Raw genomic sequence first — 22,719 nt, 5'->3', positions numbered from 1 at the left:
CTCTAAGGGCAGGGATTAAGATGAAGTAAATATTAATAGTCTTTCTTTGTCAGTGGTATAGACACTATTTGCCATCAATAAGTTTCTTTCTCTAAACATTTCATTGCCTAAAATTATTTTTAGATACATTTGGTTCTCAAACTCTTTGGAAAGGGAAAATTGAAAAGTTCAATACCATTATAGTTTGTGGGTTTTCATGTATACAGATTGTCCCTCTTGTCTTCCGTATTTAAAATTTTCTAGAGATCTTTCTCTTCTCGAACAACGCCAATCAAGCAATACTTTCTGAACATTTTTACTTTCAGATTTCATACAATTTTCTTTTTGACTGTAAAACATACATTTTATTTACTCTATTTCTTTAAAATTATTTTTCTACTGTAAAATAACCAAATAGGTTCTTTTTACAGTTTTCCATATTAGGTAAACCCAAAATGAACAAATTAAAAGGACAGTAATCACAAAAGAAAATTTGGAATTGCATGCAGGAGCATAAAAGAGGAGTAAATATGAGTGAATTATGTGTAAATACACATTGTGCACAATTCTAACAAAATTCTTAATCTATAAGTGGGAGTAAACAGTAATAAATTTAAGAATGATCATTACAATCTAAGATACTGCTTAAAATGAAAAGTTTGGAAAAAATAAAAAAAGAATAAAATTATGGCATTAAACCATTTTATTATGCCCCAAAAGCATGAAAGGAGACATAAAGAAATTTAAAGATGGACCAGATAGCAACAAAACAGTAAATACATAGGTAGAAATCTGACTGTATATATACTTAAATATCACGTGACAAAATAGTCCATATATAAAACTGAACTGAAAATGAAATTTATTTTCTACCTAAACTAGATTTTCTTAACTATAAGAAAACAGAAAAAGAAAAAGGAAAAGACATATCCAGGAAAAGAAAGAAACAAACAAAAAAATACTAGGGCCACTTTATTAGTCTCAAAGTTTGCTATATGATAAGCCTTTTTTTTAAATTTAATTTATTAAGCAAGATATTTCTTGACAGTCATCCTGTCAGACTTTCAGGATGATACACATTATTAGTCATTCAAATGTTACAGTAAAGTCACACTATCCATTAGAGTAGCCTCTAGTCATATATTTCAAGCTCAATTTCTGTAAATTATATTAAATTTCAGTTCCTCAGTTGTATTCACCACATTTCAAGCGCACAACAGATAATATGTGACTAATGGATACCTAATGTTGGAAATTGCAAGTAAAAAATATTTCAGCATCTTTTAGCATCAAGAAAAGTTCTATGGAATAGTACTACCTTAGGGACCACAGGCAATTGTTGATTTGCTAATTAATACTTTTACTGTTTTTGTACCATACAAAATGTGGGAAACCCATTTATCCTTATCCCAGTTCATGTGTTATGATTTCACTATTTTCATTTTGTGTATGCTTACTCATATTCTATTCATATTGTATGTATTTCCCTATGTTGCCATAGGCAATATTTGATTATATATTTGTTGTTGTTTTTGTTTAGTTGCGCAGTCAAGTCTCACTCTTGAGATTCCATGGATTGGGATTTCCCAGGTGCTGTTTCCTCCTCCAGGGGATCTTCCCGACACAGGGACTGAACTTGGGTCTCCTGCACTGCAGATAGATTCTTTACCACTGAACCACCGGGGAATATTGTTTTGTTTACTCTTCATTCCTTCTCACATCTTGTTGCTGTATTATAGGGCTTCCCTGGTGGCTTAGCAGTAAAGAATTTGCCTGCCGATGCAGGAGATGCTGTTTTGATCCCTGGGTGGGCAAGGATCCTCTGGAGAAGGACATGGCAATCCACTCCAGTATTCTTGTCTGGAAAATTGCATGGACCGAGGAACCTAGAGGGTTACAGTTCATCAGGTCACAGAGTTGGACACAACTGAGCCACTGAACACACAGGATCATTTTGGTTTTGACTATGTATAGCTATTAATTATATATATTTATAGCTGGAAGGCTAGTGACAAGTTGTCTAAACTTTTAGTTGTCTGAAAATGCCTATTCCATTTTGAAACAGATACTAGTCAAGTATTCTAGTTTCAAAATTTTCATAAACAAACCCACATAAATGTGTTTACTGCACAAGCACTGGTTTACTGCACCAACTAATTGTCAATATTTAAAAATCAAAAGATCACACGGAATGTGGACTTATGACTTTCAAAATTTCTGAAGATCTGGTTATACCTGGGCCCCTTTCTTGCCATTGCCTGGAGCTGAACACAAGCTGCTCCATTCATATGGAGTATGTGTCCACTAGATACCCAAGTCTCTGAACACCCAGTAATTTCAGTTACCATTAATCATAGAGCCAGCACTGCTTTTATCCTGTTAATGCTATTATAAATAGGAGAATGAGGGACGACTTAGAGATTAAAAAAATTATGCAAATAAACTCAAATAGAAACAGACTCAAGACTTCAGAGGACAATTGTGGGGGTGTGGAGGTGGAGGATGGAGTAGGAAATGGCAACCCACTCCAATATTCTTGCCTGGAAAATTCCACGGACAGAGGAGCCTGGCAGGCTACAGTCCATGGGGTCACAAGACTGAGCGACTAAATATGAGGACTGATCGGGGGGAGGGTATGGGGGGGGAAGGTGGGAAAGAGGGGTAGATTAGGAATTTGGGATTGACATGTACACACAGCTGTATGTAAAATAGATAACCAACAAAGACCTGCTCTATAGCACAGGACACTCTAGTCAACACTCTGTAATAACCTAAATGGGAAAAGAATTTGAAAAAGAATAGATACATGTGTGTGTATAACTGAATCACTCTCTTGTACACCTGAAACTAACACATTATTAATCAACTGTACTCTAATATAAAATAAGAATTAAAAAAAAATTGTTTGTGAAAACAAATTGTGAAGGATATTCTCCTGTGTTTAATAAGAAAATATCACATATCTGTGCTCTTGGGCTGGAATATTCAGTTATGGAACAGATCACAAGTCAATTAAACCACCTCACTTATGTCTGTGATCCTCTGACTTTATGTCAGCAGGATTTTACATACTGAGTAAAGACTTAAATCTTGATGCTGAATACACAACAAACCAACCTGAAACTAATAATTTTTTAAAATCTCAAGTGATTGAGCTCCTTTCCCGGCCACTCCACTTGTGACCGTGATGCACCAACACTGTTAAATTAAAGGTTCAACATTTAGCCAGCTGCCCATAGGAGATGCTTATCACTGGGTGAAATCATGCGGTATGCCTGACAAGTGTAACCACTTTTGTACAAGAATTGCATTTCCAAGAACGTAAAGCACAATATTAAAAAGAGAAAAAAAAGGAAATCTATTTTCTGTTTATAACATCATAAGTCTATTGTAATGGACAGTTCCTGCTAATAACATGCTGTTTCCCTTCTTGCTACTGCAGAAATATAATAGCTGTTATATATGCTGTTGTTTAGGAATGCTGAAGATGGATTTAGTAGCATGACTATCCTTCCTGCAGAATGCAGCATCTTAGGGATTAAACAAAAGCTGCATGTTGCTACTCAGTGGCTTTGAGCAGATGGCCTCATGGTGACTAGTAATGACTCACTATAAATATGGGAGAAAGCAGCAATTTTGACAGACATAGCTACACTTGGGAGGCAGAATAAAAATGGGGTTTTAGTTAAAAATCAGATGATTGGCATATTGAGTATATGAGTGAAACTGAAACGGTCCATGGCATATAGTAAGTGCTCCATAAATATATGTCAATTGACTAAAAAGAGAATTCAGATGGCAGATATCTTAAATGAAATAAAGCATAAAAAGATTGTATAATTACTAGCTACTTTTTGGTTTTTCTTTGATTGGGTAGCTGAGGGAAGGTTGACAGTATCTATTAACAGATTTAGAAGTTTTTTAACTCAGAATTTATGGTCATATAAGACCTAGGGGCTTGGATTTATCCAGTTAGTGCCAAGTCTTTGGCTTGGAAAGTAGTGAGACAGCAAAAAGAGAAAATGCTGGAAGATTGTTTGAGTAAGTTTCCTCTCCTGCCACTTTGAGGATATTGGCCTCTTCCTGATCAGAGGCATCACCATCTCCTGCCTCATTTCTTTCTTCCCAAAGTCTTTACTGATTGAAGGTGTGACGAGTGGCATACAGAAGGCAGCTCCATATTTCCTCTGTTTTTATTCATCTAACCTCAGGAAGGAAGCATTAGCTTTCTGTCTGTGAACCCTCTTCATCTGCAGAGATGGGGTAGGCAGGTTGGGGAGAATATGGATATAGAATAGTGAGGAGAGCAGAAAAAATGATGCTAAAGAGAAAGAGTTTATTCCAAGGTGTTTCTGGATTTTCAAGGTTTAAAAGTAGAGGATTACTTGAGATTTTTTTGTTTCCTAGGCAGTCCACACTTCTAACTAGACAGATGCCTAGACAAGAATGGAGCCCTATTTTCTCTGGAGTGGACTGGTCTTGTAGTGATAGGTCAGTTAAGTACAGCAGTGGATATAGTAGAGACCAAGATGGAGGTTTGATCCTCGGGTTGGGAAGATTCCCTGGAGTAGGAAATGGCAGCCTGCTCCAGTATACTTGCCTGGAAAATTCCATGGGCAGAGGAGGCCAGAGGGCTACAATCCATGGGATTATAAAGAGTTGGACATGACTGAGCGCCCTCATGGTACCCCAATGTCTGTTGGAGGCAACTGGAGAGAGGTCTGACAGCAGAGAAATCTCTAATTTAGGGTCTTTCTTTTTGTTTTCTTGCTCAATTTGCAGTGTAAACTGCTTAATTCAGTTTACTCATTTTCCCATTTCAGTGCTCAAATTCTATGATGCAAAAATTGTTGCATCTGGCAACATTGCTGGTGCCCGGAGAGTTCTGTCCTCGACTAAGTAGACCGAGGTTTTGATAAAAGTAGTTAAAGGGCTGTAAGGCATAGTTTCGGCTTCCCTGGTGGCTCAGATGGTAAAGAATTTGCCTCCAATGTGGAAGACCTGGGTTCAGTTCCTAGGGTGGGAAGATGCCCTGAAGGAGAGCAAGGCAACCCACTCCAGTATTCTTGCCTGGAGAATCCCATGGACAGAGGAACCTGGCAGGGTACATTCCATGGGGTCACAAAGAATCAGACATGATTGAGCCAAGTACAGTGCAAAGCATAATTTAGCCTATTTAGTCCTGGAATTAAGCACAAGTTTCCTTCATCCTTTCTTGTTCTTTTTTTATACTGACTTTTAAAGTTATCCTAACACCAAGATTTGAGTATTTTAAAAAACATGAAATTTAAATAAAACAAACAAACATATAAGGTATTATGGAATACAATATGCTTGGTCACTCAGAATTTTTTTTTTTAATTATTGGAATATAGTTAATTTACAATGTTGTGTTAGTTTCCGGTATACAGCAAAATTGCAAGTATATATTTTTTCAGATTCTTTTCCATTATAGGTTATTACAAGAAACAATATACTTACCTGTTCTATAGAGTAGGCCCTTGTTGTTTATTTGTTTTATATATAGCAATGTGTATCAGTTAATGCCAAATTCCCAATTTATTCCTCCAAAAGGGGCTTTGATAGCCATACATTTTCTTTCTATGTCTGTGAGTCTAAGTATGTTTTGTAAATAAGTTTATTTGTATTATTTCTTAGATTCCACATATAAGTGATATCATGTAACATTTGTCTCTCTCTAGCCTACTTCACTTAGTGTAATAATCTCTAGGTCCACTTATCTTGCTGCAAAAGGCATCATTTCATTATTTTTATGGCTGAGTTATATTCCATCTACTTCTGCTTCATTGATTATGCTAAAACTTTGACTATGTGGATCACAACAAACTGTGGCAAATTCTTAAGGAGATGGAAATAGCAGACTACCATATCTGTCTCCAGAGAAATCTGTATGCAAGTCAAGAAGCAACAGAACCAAACATGGCACAACAGACTGGCTCAAATTTAGAAAAGAAGTACATAAACACTATATATTGTCACCCTACTTATTTAACTTCTATGCAGAGTACATCATGCAAAATGATGGACTGGATAACTCACAAGCTGGAATCAAGATTGCCAGGAGAAATATCAACAGCCTCAGATAAGCAGGTGATAACACTCTAATGGCAGAAAGTGAAAAAGAACTAAAGAGCCTTTTGGTGAGGGTAAAAGAGGAGAGAGTGAAAAACCTGGCTTAAAATTCAACATTAAAAAAATGAAGATCATGGCTTCTGGTTCCATCACTTCATGGCAAATAAAGGGGAAAAAATGGAAACAGTGACAGACTTTATTTTCTTGGGCTCCAAAATCACTTCAGACCATGACTGCAGCCATGAAGTTAAAAGAAACTTGCTCCTTGAAAGGAAAGCTATGACAAACCTAGACAGCATGTTAATAAACAGAGAAATCACTGCCAACAAGTGTCCATATAGTCAAATCTCTGGTTTTTCTAGTAGTCATGTATGGACGGGAGAGGTGGACCATAAAGAAGGCTGAGCACTGAAGAATTGATGCTTTAGAACCGTGGTCCTGGAGGAGACTCTTGAGAGTCCCTTGGACAGCAAGGAGATTAAATCACTCAATTCTAAAGGAAATCAATCTGGAATATTCACTGCAATTGCAATCCCATGCAGAAAGCACTGTTCTAAACCTTTACGGTACTAATCAGAAGTTCAAAACCCATTATAAATGACTTCCTAACTTATTAAGTTAGGGTTTCACTCACAGGCTATTTTGCTTCTTTTATTATTTTTCTCTCATTTCCCTTTTTTTTTCTCATCACCATCTGCTGGGAGCCAGCACACGAGATCCCACCCATGACAAGGTCATGAGGAGAAGACCTGACAAGCAAGGCAGATCAGGACTTCAGGGATTTCGAAAAGCTGCCCCGGCACTCACCTTAAAGATGATCTCTGTCTTTCTGACGCTTGCTATATTAGACTACTCCCTAATTTCTGAGACACGTGTAGAAGGCCTTCCCCGATCGCTCTCCAAACAGGATCAACTTAGAACTTTAATTAATATGTCTGCTGGACAGTGGTATCCTATAAGATTATCCAGGATGAAAGGAGTGTTTCAATTTAGACCCCTTTGTTGGCATTATAGCCTGCTTGGCAAATGCATACTAATGCACATGACTGATCACAACACCTTAATCATAAACAGCATAAAGAAACTGATCACATAAAGGCCCTAATAGGCACAGAGCCCTTCAGGGGGTGAGGAAGCCCTATTAGAGAACATAAAAATATTATTCTAAAAGTGGTTATAGTTAAAGATTTAGAAAAATAAGAGTTTAGAATTGTTAATTTTAACCAGGAATGCTAAACAGGGGCTGCCTCACGGGAGCTGCAGAGTCTTTGTGTGGTAAATCTTTTAGATAAATTTAACTGATAACTTCTGCAAAAGGACTGACCTTTGTGTTCATTAAAGAATAGATTGCGGAAAACAGCTTTGCATTCACCTAGGTCATAAAATGTCAATAGGCCCCAAGGCCAGAAGATAATGTACAAGACTCTCACAAAGAAGTATGCAGAAAACACCCTGGTTTTGTGAAGGATGAGCGATGTAATATTAAACTATCTTCCCCTTAAAAATGTACTAACTTAGAATATAAAAGCTATGGTAAAAAAAATAAAAATTGGCCAGACTCTACTACACACCCCCAGTCTGGTCTCTCTCTCTCTCTCTTTTTCTCGCCGACGCCGTTCATCCTGAGGGTACCCCTGGATCCTGCTGAGGCTGGACCCCAGCAACCATCCATCTCTTACTTTTGCCTTCTTTTCATTCTTTTTTCCCCTTACTTGTTTTTCATTTGCTATTCATCTTGGTTAGGCTTTCCAAATTGGTAACACTCTCAGCAAGGATATCAAATCATTCCCTAAAGGAAATTAATCAACCTGAATATTCAACCTAAAGGAAATCAACCCTGAATATTCAACTCTGATGCTGAAACTCCAAATACTGTGGCCACCTGATGTGAAGGGCTGAGTCACTGGAAAGACCCTGGTGCTGGGAAAGATTGAGGGCAGGAGGAGAAGGGGATGGCAGAGAATGAGACGGTTGTTTGACATCACTGACTCAGTGGAGTTTGAGCAAACTCCAGGAGACAGTGGAGAACAGGGAACTCCATGGAGTCACAAAGAGTCGGACACAACTTGGTGACTGAATAACAGCAAACCAAATACTCTCATGGAAATCTATTCATTTCACTAGTTGATTAGAACCATGCTTTATGCTTATTTTCAGGAGAGTTAAGCATTTCTACTCATTTCTCTTAAAAAGCTTAATGTTTAATTAGCTTTATCACTATTTTATTTAATTTTAGAATAGAAATAATTAAATGAAAAATTTCCCGCACTCATTTTAAATGCTGAAATCTCAGTATAATAATGCCTTTTTAATAGAGTATTTCCAAAGGCAAACAGTTTCAAGATAACTTACAACTGTGGCCCTGAAAACCTGAGCTCATAACTGTGCATAATCTGGTTTTCAAAGCACTGGTCCACTTCTGACAGAATGCTTTAGGAAGCTTCAGGTCTGAGCATCATGATTTTTTTCATTTCAATAACTTCTAAAAATTGAAATATAGTTAATTTAAAAGGTGTGTTACTTTAGGTGTACGGTAAAGTCATTAAGTTATACACACACACACACACACACACACACACACGGATTTTCTTTGTGCTCAACTGGTAAAGAAACTGCCTGCAATGTGGGAGACCTGGGTTCGATCCCTGGGTAGGGAAGATCCCCTGAAGAAGGGAAAGGCTACCACTCCAGTATTCTGGCCTGGAGAATTCCATGGCCTGGAGAATGTCCATGGCATCACAAAGAGTCAGACATGACCGAGTGACTTTCACTTTCATATATAATCTGTTTCAGATTTAGTATCTTGATACTAAATATAGTTCCCCATGCTACTCAGCAGGTATTTTTGTTCATCTATTTTATATTCAGTAGCATGTATATGTTGGGCTTCCCAGGTGGTGCTAGTGGTAAAGAACGCAGCTGCCAATGCAGGAGACATAAGAGGAGCAGGTTTGATCCCTGTGTTTGGAAGTTCCCCTGGAGGAGGACATAGCAATCCATTCTAATATTTTTGCTTGGAGAATCCTGTGGACAGAGGATTCAGTAACTGATGGGTTACTGTCCATAGAGTTGCAAAGAGCTGTATGCATGTATATGTTAATTCCAAACTTCCAATTTGTCCCTCTCCCTCTTTCCCCTTTGGAAGACATAAGTTTGTTTTCCATGTGTGTGAGTCTATTTGTGTTTTTTAAATAAGCTCACTTGTATCATCTTTTTTTGGATTTAACATATAAATTTTATGATATCTGTCATTCTCTTTCTGGTATACTTCATTTAGTATGATAATTTGTAGGCCTATCCATGACCCTGCAAATGACATTGTTTCAATTCTTTTTATGGCTTAGTAATATTCCATTGTATATATAAGCTACATCATCTTCTTTATCCAGTGGACATTTAGGCTATTTCTATGTCTTGGCCACTGTAAATAGTGGTGCTATGCTGCTATGAACATGGGGGTGCATGTATTTTTTTCAAATTAGAGTTTTCTCCAGATATATGCCCAGGAATGGCATCACTGGATCATAAGGTAACTCTATTTTTAGTATTTCAGGATCCTCCATGCTGTTCTCCATTTTGGCTGGACAAATTTACATTCCCACCAACAATGTAGAGAGGTTCCTTTTTCTCCACACTCCCTCCAGTATTTATTATTTGTAGACTCTCTGACATTGGGCATTCTGATGTGATACATCATTATAGCTTTAATCTGCATTTCTCTAATAATTAATGATATTGAGCATTCTTTCATGTGCCTGTTGGCCATCTGTGTGTCTTTTATGGAGAAATGCCTATTTAGGTCTTCTGCCCATATTTTGATTGAGTTTTTTTTTATTAACCTGTTTATATATTTTGGAAATTAATCCCTTGTCATCATGTCTTAATCCATCAGATTAGAAGGATCTAGATGTGAAAGATAATGTTCTTTTTGCAGTCTCTGTTTCACAATCGATTATCAGTCATGTTTATTAAAAAGAGAGATACCAGACCTCTTAGTATTGACCTTATCATTTTACTTGCTGAGAATTGAAGATATGTGATTATTGCTTCATAAACTGAGGTTGTGTTGCCTTGTTCCTTAGGAAACAGAAATAAAAGACCATAGTATTTTGTCAATACAAGATGGTGGAGAGTGGGCAGCGGTAGGGAGCTTCGCTGTGCTCCATGGTGATTAATGGACTATTGGCCATGAAAGTAGCAACTTTCATTCTGTAAAGGGGAAATGATCTATCTTTCTTAATAAAATGAATAAAGCATATCCAGCCATGTCTATACAGATTAATTTAATTTTAATTAGATAACTGATTAGTGAGAATCCTAAAGGAAATCAGTCATTGGAAGGACTGATGCTGAAGCTCAAGCTCCAATATTTTGGTCATCTGATGCAAAGAGCTGTCTCACTGGAAAAGACCCTGATTCTGGGAAAGATTGAATGCAGGAATCGAAGGGCACGACAGTGGATGAGATGGTTGGATGGTATCACTGACTTGATGGACATGAGTTTGAGCAAGCTCTGGGAGCTTGTGATGGACAGGGAAGCCTGGAGTGCTGCAGTCCATGGGGTCACAAATAGTTGGACACAACTGAGCGACTGAACTGAACAGAGAGGACTTGCCCAGAATGTTTTCTTCATATACTGTACCCAATAGCAAAGGTCTATAAAGTTCTTTGGGAGAAATTCACTCTAATTTCTCATTAAACCCCAAGAAAGTTGAAACTATATCTGATCAACTTTGTAAAGTGCCTCTTTTTCTATTTTTAATGTCTGCTTGCCTCTTCTTATGGGTTGAATTGTGCCCTGTCCCCCCAAAATTCATAGTGTGAAGTCATAAATTCTGATACCTCATAATAGGACCTTGTTGGAAGACAGAGTCTTTACAGAAATGATCAAGTTATAGGGAGAGAATTACTATCAAAGGAGGGGGTCCCCCCCCTCAAGAACTAGGCAACTACAGTAGACTATCTATACCCAATGTCTGCCAAGCTTCTTCTGTCCACAGGGAACCTTCCAGCTATCCAGCGCCCACTTATGAGCACCTTTCCTCATTGGTCTATCTAGAAGATGAGACCGTGACCTTGCAACTATAGACTTTGTGGTTTATAGTCTCTTGGCTGTGGATATGGGACCGTTGTCATTTCTAGGATTGACAGGGCCTCCTTGACAGTCCTACTGTTTCTCCAGGAGAGGTCAATTCACCTATTCCCAACCAGTGTGTTCAGTTCAGTTCAGTCACACAGTCGTGTCCAACTCTTTGTGACCCCGTGGACTGCAGCACGCCAGGCCTCCCTGTCCATCTACAACCCCCAGAGTTTACCCAAACTCATGTCCATTGAGTTGGTGATGCCATCTAACCATATCATCCTCTGTCGTCCCTTTCTCGTCCTGCCTTCAATCTTTCCCAGCATCAGGGTCTTTTCCAATGAGTCAGCTCTTCCCATCAGGTGGCCAAAGGATTGGAGTTTCAGCTTCAGCATCAGTCCTTCCAATGACTATATAGGACTGATCTCCTTTAGGAAGGACTGGTTGGATCTCCTTGCTGTCCAAGGGACTCTCAAGAGTCTTCAACACCATAGTTCAAAAGCATCAATTCTTCGGTGCTCAGCTTTCTTTATAGTCCAACTCACATCCATACATGACCACTGGAAAAACCATAGCCTTGACTAGACAGACCTTTGTAGACAAAGTAATGTCTATGCTTTTTAATATGCTGTCTAGGTTGGTCATAAATTTTCTTCCAAGGAGCAAGCGTCTTTTAATTTCATGGCTGTAGTCACCATCGGCAGTGATTTTAGAGCTCCCCAAAATAAAGTCTGTCACTGTTTCCATTGTTTCCCCATCTATTTTCCATGAAGTGATGGGATCAGATGCCATGATCTTAGTTTTCTGAATGTTGAGTTTTAAGCCAGCTTTTTCACTCTTCTCTTTCACTTTCATCAAGAGGCTTTTTAGTCCCTCTTCACTTTCTGCGATAAGAATGGTGTCATCTGCATATCTGAGGTTATTGATATTTCTCCTGGCAATCTTGATTCCAACTTGTGCTTCATCTAACCCAGTGTTTCTCATGATGTCCTCTGCATGTAAGTTAAATAAGCAGGGTGACAATATACAGCCTTGACATACTTCTTTTCCTATTTGGAACCAGCTTGTTGTTCCATGTCCAGTTCTAACTGTTGCTTCCTGACCTGCATACAGATTTCTCAAGAGGCAGGTCAGGTGGTCTAGTATTCCCATCTCTTTCAGAATTTTCCACAGTTTGTGGTGATCCAACACAAAGTCTTTGGCATAGTCAATGAAGCAGAAGTAGAATTTTTTTCTGGAATTCTCTTGCATTTTGATGATCCAGCAGATGTTGGCAATTTGATTTCTGGTTCCTCTGCCTTTTCTAAATCCAACTTGAGCATCTGGAGGTTCATGGTTCACATATTGCTGAAGCCTGGCTTGGAGAATTTTGAGAATTACTTTACTTGTGTGTGAGATGAGTGCAATTATGTGGTAGTTTGAGCATTCTTTGACATTGTCCTTAGGGATTGGAATGAAAAATGACCTTTTCCAGTCCCGTGGCCACTGCTAAGTGTGTGTTCAGAGGTCTACAAGTCAGCATGACACATTTCCAAGATCTCATAGAACTAATTTCTTAAAACTTTATTACTAAGAAAATTTCACTTCTGCTAGCTCAGGAGCTGCTTATCAATTTCCAAGATATTAGACCTTAAAAATCCACCTTATATCACTAAGCCAGAGCTTTTTAATTCACCAGTAATTCAAGCTAAGCAACTAGAAATCTTCAAATTAATTCTTATGAAATACTCTTTCTCCCTCTCCCCTCCACACACAATTTTCCCTCCTACATCTATCTCCCATTTCTTCCTCTCCTTTTCTCAGAACACAATTTATTTTACCCACTTTCTGAACCATCTCTTTCTAAGATGTAATAAAAGAATAGAAAAATTCAAATCTGCTTTATGATAATTTGCTTAAATTAGCATAAAAGTGAGGATTAGGCTTCTACTTAGGTATTTCAGTGGGCTCTGTTGTCGTTAGTTTTATTTAGTATTAACATACAGTGATTCTGCTTCCTCTGAGGACTACCCTGTAGCTACAAGGCCTAGAGTTTCTGCAGAATTCACAAGCCAGGTGCCCCAGATATTGAAGTCATTGTTATGTTTGGATTTTAATTATCTGTCTTTTCTCTCTGTTTTCCTCTCTTGGTCTCTATCCAAACTTGGAGCCCCAAGCAAGATATTTTTTAGAAGTCCCCAAAATAATTAGCTTTTCCTCATCCCTTGTGAGGTAAAGCAATGACTACAACTTAAGGAATACGCTGAGGGAAGACCTTTCTTTTGCACTAGCTGTCCCATTTCAGACCTAAGTGTTATCTCAAAGAAGCAGAATCCAAATTTAACCTAAGTCATCCAGAAATACATTGCAGGCTCCTAACAGAGTCAGAGTTTGGGAGAATGTGGGAATGGGTTTGGTAGTAATAACTCAGATTTTGGGCTTTCCTGGTGGCTCCTAAGGTAAAGAACCTGCCAGGAATGCAGGAGACCTGGGTTCCATCCCTGGATTGGGAAGATACCTTGGAGAAGGGAATGGCTACCAGTAATCTTGCCTGGAGAATGAGTAAATAGAGCAAATGAGTAAATTCAGGCTTTACTCTTCGGCTCTATTGTTTATGTATCTATATATCAAAGCTTTCTCAAAGCTTATGAAATACTTATTCAGGGTAAGAAACTCATGAAAGCAAATGAAATAAATGGAGTGAATGAGCAAATTAATGACAAGCGAAAAGAATAGAATTTGGAATAAAATAAACCTGAATTCAAAACTTAATTCTTTTACTTATAAGATGCAGCCTATGTAATTTGCTAAATTTTGTTTGCATCTGCTTCTATACCTGGAAAATGTGAGTGATAATGGCATATATATCTTAGGAAAATTAAATTACTTTAAAATGTAAACTTGCTGGCAAGTGGTTTATTTTTTTGTTGATTTGTTCGTTTACTACACTTTGAATCTTCTACTTTCTTTCCTTTCCATCTAATCTCTATGCTAATCCATATCCCTTCTTCTTTTTTTTTTTTAATCTCTTTTTACCCAGAAATACTTTTTGGATTAATTTTTTTTTTCAACATCTTAGTATTTGTTTCTATGCTTTCTCCTCTGTGAGCTTGCTTCTGCTTATTAGTAGTCCTGAACTTGTCTCTTTTATAACTTTTGCATGCTCATAATCTATGTCATGTAAATTAGAAATTAAAATAATTTTCAGGTTCAACACAAAAGAACGTGTGAAGCTGATGAATATATTTGAACCAAGGAGATCTTGTCAGAAAAAAGCTAGAAAGATTTCATGAGTACCATTATTTGAGGTGGTTCTGAAGTTCAACTCTATGGAGTTCATTTGAATCACAAGAAAAGGAATATATTCAGGAAAGATTTGAGAATCTGTAAAAGATTAGAGAATCAGATGGAAGATTTTGGTTTTTCTTTTAAGGAATATACAACATTTTTGGTGTCATTGAAGCCTAGGGTGGCATGAAGTTATAGCGGATCTTAGTGGTTTTTTTGATTTGGTTCAATCATACACAGACTACACTGTAATTAAAATATATTTTCAACAGAATGGATAAGAGGAACCAAAAAATAGACCCTGAGCATTCCCCAAACCTGAAAGTGAAAGTGTTAATCACTCAGTAGTGTCTGGCTCTTTGTGACACCTTGGACTGTAGGGCTCCAGGCTCCTCTGTCCGTGGAATTCTTCAGCCAAGAACATTGGAGTGGGTTTCCTTTTTCCTGTTCTGGGGTATCTTTCTGACCCAGGAACCGAACTTGGGTCTCCTGCATTGCAGGCAGATTCTTTACCATTGGAGCCACCAGCAAATTATTCTTATATTTCTGACTATGTCCTTCTAATATTTCTTCACTTTTTAACTTGCCTCAAAACTTTCACTCCTGACCCTCCCCACCTCCCTTATCCATCTTCCTTGTTACTGAGACAGTACACAGTTAAGAGTGTAGACTCAGATAAAGCTGTGATGGTGTATAGTCTCTGCTCATCTGCGTGTTAAATAAGATTCCTTATTCACTAGATGAATAGCTTACAACAGTGTCTGACCTGTATAAAATGCTTATTAAGTATTATTCACTTTCGACCCTATGGACTACCTCCTAGAAAGCCATCATTTGCTAGTGTTATTTCATTAAGAGAGAAAATTGAGATTCTGCGTTGTGTTAAAAAGTTAATTAGACTATCAAATCTATTTTAGCTGCCTTTTAATTTAAGAACCAAAAATGCTTTCCTGTATATTTCTAGTTTCAAAGAATTCTCCAGGGCTTTCCCACTGCTTACGGGACTTAAGCATAATTATTTCAGTGATGTCATAGTTAAAAGGTTAATAATCGCAAGTATGGTGACTGAAAATTCACATCCTACAGGAATTGGCAAATATAGTTTACAACTTTAAGTGAAAGAAAGTGAAAGTGAAGTCACTCAGTTGTGTCCAACTCTTTGGGACCCCATGGACTGCCTACCAGGTTCTTCCATTCATGGGATTTTCCAGGCAAGAATATTGGAGTGGGTTGCCATTTCCTTCTCCAGGGTGTCTTCCCGACCCAGGGACTGAACTCAGGTCTCCTGCATCGTAGGCAGATGCTTTACTGTCTGAGCTACCTACCAGGGAAGTACTGATGCATCCTAACAAATGTGTCTTCCTATATAAGAAAGATTTACAGTCTCATGTTTCAAAGTCATGAGTTTTTAAAACTATTCAAATAAACATTTCAAAATTATGGGAAATTAATTTGTGGTTTTTGGTAAATAAATACACAAGCTTCATTATTATGATGAAGTTTAGAGTATATGTAGATTTGGTTTACATTTCAGTTCAGTTGGGTCACTCAGTCATGTCCAACTCTTTGAGACCCTATGGACTGCAGCACACCAGGCTTCCCTGTCCACCGCCAACTCCCAGAGCTTGCTCAAACTCATGTCCATCAAGTCTGAGATGCTGTTAGCAGCACTTATTTGTGAATATTTTGAAGCATTCTTTCTTATATGTGTAAACAATATGATTGTCTTTCCCATATGGTGCTTTACCTTTGTAACACATTTGTATCAAAAATCTCATATTTTTTTTCAAGTGCAGTTGAGGTTTTAAATCTTGAAATTTTAAATATAACTTGATTCAGATGACCAAAAGATACGGAGACTTCCACAGGGTCCATATTACCAGTATTGCTAAAACAAACAAATACTAAATTACCAAAAAGGGGATGTAGTACAGAGACAAATAATTGCATTTTTCTAATGAAAGCATTGTTCGCAAATACTTTGATGCCTGGTAACACTTAATTTGCAAGCATTGTTGAATGCCTCAATAGCCATCTGTAATGGTTAACCTTAAGGTTTCCACTTGGCTAGGATATGGTGTCCAGTCGTTTGCCAAGCACCAACTCAGATGTTTCCGTGACTAACGTGTAAATCAGTAGGTTTTGAGTAAAGCAGATTACCTTTCATAACATGGGTGAGCCTCGGCCAGTGAGTTGAAGGCCTCAAGAGAAAAGACCAAGGTTTATTTAAGAAAGAATGATCAAGGTTGCAACATAGAAACCTTGCCTAAGTTTCCACCCTGCTGTGCTGTAGGTGGATGATGCTTCCAGCTGCTGTTCTCTGCTTTTGCTTTGCTCACAGTGCTGAATTCAAACAAAAACAAACAACAACAGAACATCGTAGAGTCGGATATGAAACTAAATTCTTTTTCTGGCCCCTTAAGAATTTTTTTCCAGATTATATCCATCTTTAAAATTTTTCAAGATGGAGATTTGAGAACTAAGTTTTGTAAACAGGAGTTAGATATTTTTCGATCCTCTTAAAAGAGTCAGAAGTGTTTATTAACTGACAAGCAAACTGAAGATGGAAGACCTCCACTTGCCTCTACCAGTTAAATGATCCATCCAGCACCCAGGAATTGATCTTCCCTTCAAATACAAGGTGAAACCTATCACCATCTTCTGCCCCGTTAGTCACACACTGCTCAATGTGGCACCAAGGGGAAGTGAGGTAGAACCGTGGCCGTGCATGTCCATAAAAAGTGATGGTGGTAAGTCAAGCGGGGTGTCTGTTCAACTGGAGCATGTATTCTATCTTGAAGCCATCAAGCTTAATAAAATTCAAAAGATGCTTGTTCTCTTTAAAAATTTTTTTAAAATAAAGATAGGCAATAAAACTTGATTTGAATGAACCTCTGAAAGAGGGCAGTTATATTGGTATTATTTTATTTTTTTAAAGATGTTTTGTTATTTTTCAATGGGTAAATGCAAGTGTAAAAAATCAGAGAGGTCTGTAAGTAGAACCCTTTAGAAGCCACCTACCCTGGCCTTTTCACTTCATTTAAAAATTATGGATGATGCAGTTCTGAAGATGTAAACTGGGTCAATCTGAAGCAGGAAAAAACTGTAGTCATACAAGAGGAGTACCAGTACTAAGAAGAATTCTAACAGTGAAGCAGAATGCCCTCTGGAAAAGCAAGTGGTTTATCTCAAGTTCTTTACCCAGAAATGGTCTTTCAGCCCATACCTAGCAATAGTGCTTAACAGGCAATCACCCTCTGGTAAGAACGTTTGGAAAGTAAAATGTTAGTGAAGGGATTTCCCTAGTTGTCCAGTGGTTAAGACTCTACCTTTCCACTGCAGGGGGCCAGGGTTCCACCCCTGGTCAGGGAAATAAGATCCCATATGCCTCTTAATATGGCCCAAAAAATTATTAAAAAAAAATAATAATAAAATAAATAAGATGAATAAAAATTGGAAACAAAGAAATAAAAAACTTCATAATTTTTTTAAAAAAACATCATCTTATTTGTTAGGAAGAAGAGCCTTTGGCAAAGGGGCAGTGCAAAGATCCTTTAGGTCTAGAAAAGGCTGTTTTGAGAATGCAGAGAAAAAGTGAATAGGAAGGAAAAAAGTATAGGATGGAGCACATGGATTTTCATTCTTTCTACTACTGCCTAGTAGAGGAAAGGTATTCAAAAATGTCTGAAAACACATTGCAAAAGAGACTGTAATTTTTAATACTTAGAAAAATCATCACTATTTAAGTCATTCAGATAATAAGCTACTTATGACTAGTGGGTACTCGAAAATGTGTTCTATTCTACGTAATGTTGGTATTTCTCTATTTCTCAAAAAAAGTTTTCTAATATTGCATTTTCCCTCTGATTTATCCAGAGGATGATTTTTTTCTTCTCTTAAACATTTGCCTGTGTATACAAAGCACCCAGAGTATTTTATTAGTTTCAGGACATACTTCCGAACTACTAAAGCTACTCTAGTTTGTTTTGCCTTTTCTGACTTTCAGAGGTACACATTTACTAGCATATATGAGTTAATAATTAGTACTTGTACAATGTACACAAATAACTCTAATGAAAAGTGTTAACCTATTAGGAATGGGTTGAGGGAATGTTAATTGGAGTTGACTTATTCCTGAGTCATTTTCATTTTAATTCCCAAACACAGAGAGCTGGCCTGGAAAAGCAAGAACATATGCATATTAGAACATCTCTTTTTTTAAGCAGAAGTCAGTTATTCATAGAAAGAGATAAATATTATCCATCCCAAAGAAGTTAAAGGCTGGCACAATAAGGAATCCCATGTGTTGAGGATGACACATACATCTTTAACAAATTTAATGGGTATCCATTCATAAAGCATAGCTTATTTTACTTCTGTGAATCAGAGTGATGGTTTAAGTATTGCACAAGGGCACTTCATGTGATGCATGCCACACTTTGGATTCTGCATGGGAGAGATAATCATAAAACAAAGTAACTAAGTGCTCTGAAGCAGCGTGCTTTGGAATAAAGCAACTTAATTTTCAGGTAGTTAGGGAGCTTTCTTTTCAATGACAGCTGTGAATGCCATTTCCCTTAGTTCAACCAAATAAAATGTTAGATTCAAAAGAAGACAAATGGGAACACGCCAGATTTAAAAAAGGTATTTTTCTTTCTTTTTTACCCATTAATCTAAGTATAGATTGCACAGGATTTTTTTCTCTTTCTTGTTCTAGAAAAGTCAAACATACTTTAAATGTATAAAGACGAGGGATACATGGAATTCTACTCTTGGATTCAATGCAAGTATTCTTAGGAGAAGTAAATAAGGCTTTATCAGGCATTTATATCTTAGTGTAAGAAAGCTTAGTAGATTCATTTATGAGACAGGTTAAAGTTCAATTTGCTTTTATCTTTGCAGTGTTTGAATCTTAACTCAGTATATGGAGATCAAGGTTCAAACTTCCAACTTTTTTTCAGACACTGAGTTTTTAAAGGAAAGTTATTAAACCTAAGATAATTTTTTTTTTATGTGTAGGTTGATCAGAGGATGGTAAAGACTCATGTAGCTCTTATACTTTAAGTTAGTTGTTGCAGAAAATGTTAACCTTCCCTGGAACTTTACTACAAGACAGATGTATCAGATAATACACGAAGATGTTCAAGTCTAGCAAATACTTCTATTCAAAGTCTCTCTGAAAGAGTTATATTTAATTGTTTCTTAAAAGAATATCATCTAAGGAAACGTTTTCAACTTCCATTCTTTTTAAAGCAGGCTATTGGCCTGAACACCAAGGATGGCTGTCTATATCCCTTAATTCTGATCATGAACTCAGATGTGAGAAAGTCAAGGGTATCACAGAAAAGGTAGGATGAGAATTTTGTCAATGAATTGGTTTAATTATGCCAAATTAATGGATATCAAGAATTACATGGATTTTTACTGAAGCATAATTTAAAATGTTCTGCTCATTTCAAGTGTACAGAAAAAGTGATTCAGTTATACATATATGTGTATGTATACATATTATTTTTCATATTCTTTAGAAATTATATAAATTAGAAATAGAAAAAAGTTCTAACTGATAGATTGGTAAGACCATTGACTATAGTTAGTATTTGGAGAAATCCTTATCATATGTTTTTGAAGAAGACGTGAAACTATTTTGAACAATAACCTACTGGAAGTGAAGGAAAATGTATGTAAGGTTCCCTGGTAGGACCAGGACATAACTGCACAGTGGATAAGAAGGGGGAGGGGCTATTTGGAGATGTGATGACCTATAATTTTGGAAGTCAAGTTACATCAATTTCTAGGGGAAAGAAACTGAGTAATTTCTTTCTAAGTATATCAGCGTGATTAAAGCATAATTATGTGAAGACATGGTACATTTAAGCAATAAGTTAGGGACGTGTGCTTGTATGAAACGGTGAGCAAGGAGGAGGGACCATCTTCACAGTGACGCATCCAGGTCTAACAGTGTATATATATACACACACACTCGAAGTCCAGGTCATGACATTGAAGCTCAGAGAGTGTCCTCTGTGCAACTCAGCTGATCTCACATCTCCTGTCAACATGTCCTACAGGTGCTGCTCTGGAAACTTCTCCTCCCGCTCCCTCGGGGACCACCTGCGCTACCCAGCCTCCTCCTGTGGCTCCTCCTTCCCCAGCAACCTGGTCTACGGCACTGACCTCTGCTCTCCCAGGACCTGCCGGCCCACCTGTGTGGCGTTCAACCCCTGTCAGACGTCCTGCTACCGCCCGAGGACCTCCACGCTCCGCATCCCCTTCCAGATAACTTATTCTGGTGCTCCCAGATGTGGGTCCATTAGAGGCTGCTCCCTGGGCTATGGATCTAGAAGCTGCTACTCTCTGGGCTATGGATCCAGAAGCTCCTCCTCAGCGGGCTGTGGATCCATAGTCTTCAGACCGCTGGGTTATGGAATTCATGGCTTCCCTTCTCTGCACTGTGGATCCAGGTTCTACCACCCAGCCTACTTGGCTTCTAGGAGCTGCCAGTCTTCTTACTATAGGCCAATCTGTAGATCAACCTTCTGTAGATCAACTTGTTGAATTTCCAGAACTTCTGAGCAAAATGTTTCAGTCTCTACTTAAAACTCTCATAGCCTCTTTCAAAAATACTAGCTAAACCCTCTCACCACAGCATCTCATCTTTTCTCTAGTGTCAAGCACTGACTGACTGACTAATTCAGTGAAATTAATGACCAAAATATTGAGTTCAAGTCTGTAATTTTGTTGAAACAATTGATTCAGAATTACATAAACCTTTCTTACAAAATGCATGGAAATCATGTTTGCTTCCCCTAATAAACTCATTCATTCTTGCATCTGATATTTTCATTGTTCTTTATTGGTTTTAAGTTTGATTTATATATACTCTTTGGGGCTCCAGACCCTCAAAGTCCTTTCCCTAGGAATGGATTTGTATTTCCCCAGGAAATGGTATCAGGACTGCTGTATGGGAAATTCTTTGTGCATTCCACTGCCTAAGGGCTAATAAGCGTGCATGTCATTCATTATCAAATCTGGTAGAGTGTTTTTTTTTTCTTTTTTAAATTGAGAGTGTACTCATGATGGAGTGAATATTCTCATTGTGCTTTCAAGGAGGACACCTTGTGCTGACAACCATATTTGATTTTGATTTTACATTTTCAAATCAGAACTGATTTAGAGTTTGTCCAGAAGATGTCACTTATGGTGATGAAATATTTCTAAAATATATTATATCTAATATTTGTTTAAATCTGATACATTGGTTTGAAAAAGAGAAAAGATAAAGTACCATGGTTTGAAGGACATTATGTGTGTGTGTGCTAAGTCGTTTCAGTCGTGTTCAACTCTTTGTGACCCCATGGACTGTAGCCCCCCCAGTCTCCTCTGTCCATGGGATTTTCCAGGCAAGATTACTGGAGTGGGTTGCCATTATGGTTGTCTTTAAATATACAGGAAATGAATTATTAGGTGTGTTTGTGTGAAAGAGAGAGGGAGGGAGGTCTACTCAGATCTGAGACAGGGAACACTTTGAGTTTATTTTAATTTGATCAAGTTGTTTGTCTCAGAGGCTAAATGTAGGGTCAGAATTCAGTTACAACTTTTTTCATAACACATTTAGTAATAGCTCATCATGAGTGGGAAAATAACTATCATTACTGTTTGCTCCAATCATGTGCTATGAGTGTTTATTAATTTGTTTTCCTTCTTCCTCAAACTTTTTCTAAGTAAATCTGGGAAACGAAGGACTCTTTTCTCCTATACTGAAAATGATCATGGTTAAGCAAAGGAATGTGGGAACCAGGTCCTCTTGCAGGGGAATCTTCTCAAGAGACATAAAATTTAAAAAAAAAAAAAAGCCAGGAGCTTCTGTTTCCAGCATCCTTTAAGCCAGATTTACTTGTCTTTTATGCACTTAGATTATATTGGCCAATAAAGTCTTCTTTTGGTTTAAACTAATTAAAATAATTAAAATAAAATAAGATTTCTGTTACTCACATCCAAAGAGTTATAATTAATGTAATATGTCATCTAGGTGCAGAATTACTCATTGACTTCTGTATAAACAGGAATTTAGATTTTTTATTAGTAAGACAAAAAGATCCTGTGAGTCTGAATTCTTGGCATTGGCCTTGAGAAAGAATTCCTCTTCAAGTAACATGTGGACTAAAGACACCACTGGGAAAACAAATTCAAAGGGATCACAGTCATGTGGCCCATGAGAAGGCCTTAGGAACACATTCAACAAACCTAATTTAACTAGAAGCTTCTAACCTCAAGCATGACAACCCCATGAACAGTAT

General features: G+C 37.5%; 1 protein-coding gene across 3 annotated transcripts; it reads left to right on the top strand.

Annotated features, from left to right (window-relative positions):
• The first annotated feature begins 10,977 nt into the window (after positions 1-10,977).
• Positions 10,978-21,252, top strand: LOC139031113 (keratin-associated protein 13-2-like). 3 transcript variants are annotated; one of them, XR_011483537.1, is made up of 2 exons: positions 10,978-11,259; positions 20,491-20,570. XR_011483537.1 is itself a non-coding variant. In XM_070455239.1 (2 exons), the coding sequence occupies exons 1-2, from the start codon at positions 19,727-19,729 to the stop codon at positions 20,975-20,977; spliced, it is 528 nt and encodes a 175-aa protein (XP_070311340.1). In that variant the 5' UTR covers positions 19,682-19,726; the 3' UTR covers positions 20,978-21,252. The 3 variants fall into 3 exon arrangements, 2 of the variants coding, with proteins under 2 accessions (XP_070311340.1, XP_070311341.1); XM_070455239.1 differs by lacking the exon at positions 10,978-11,259 and adding an exon at positions 19,682-19,767 and having other exon boundaries at positions 20,491-21,252; XM_070455240.1 differs by lacking the exon at positions 10,978-11,259 and having other exon boundaries at positions 20,480-21,252.
• Positions 21,253-22,719: the final 1,467 nt, after the last annotated feature.

Source organism: Odocoileus virginianus, chromosome 25 (assembly GCF_023699985.2).
Source record: "Odocoileus virginianus isolate 20LAN1187 ecotype Illinois chromosome 25, Ovbor_1.2, whole genome shotgun sequence".
In the NCBI taxonomy this organism is placed as follows: Eukaryota; Metazoa; Chordata; class Mammalia; order Artiodactyla; family Cervidae; genus Odocoileus; species Odocoileus virginianus.
Note: the sequence above shows the minus strand (reverse complement) of the source record. Positions and strands in the feature narration are given on the sequence as shown.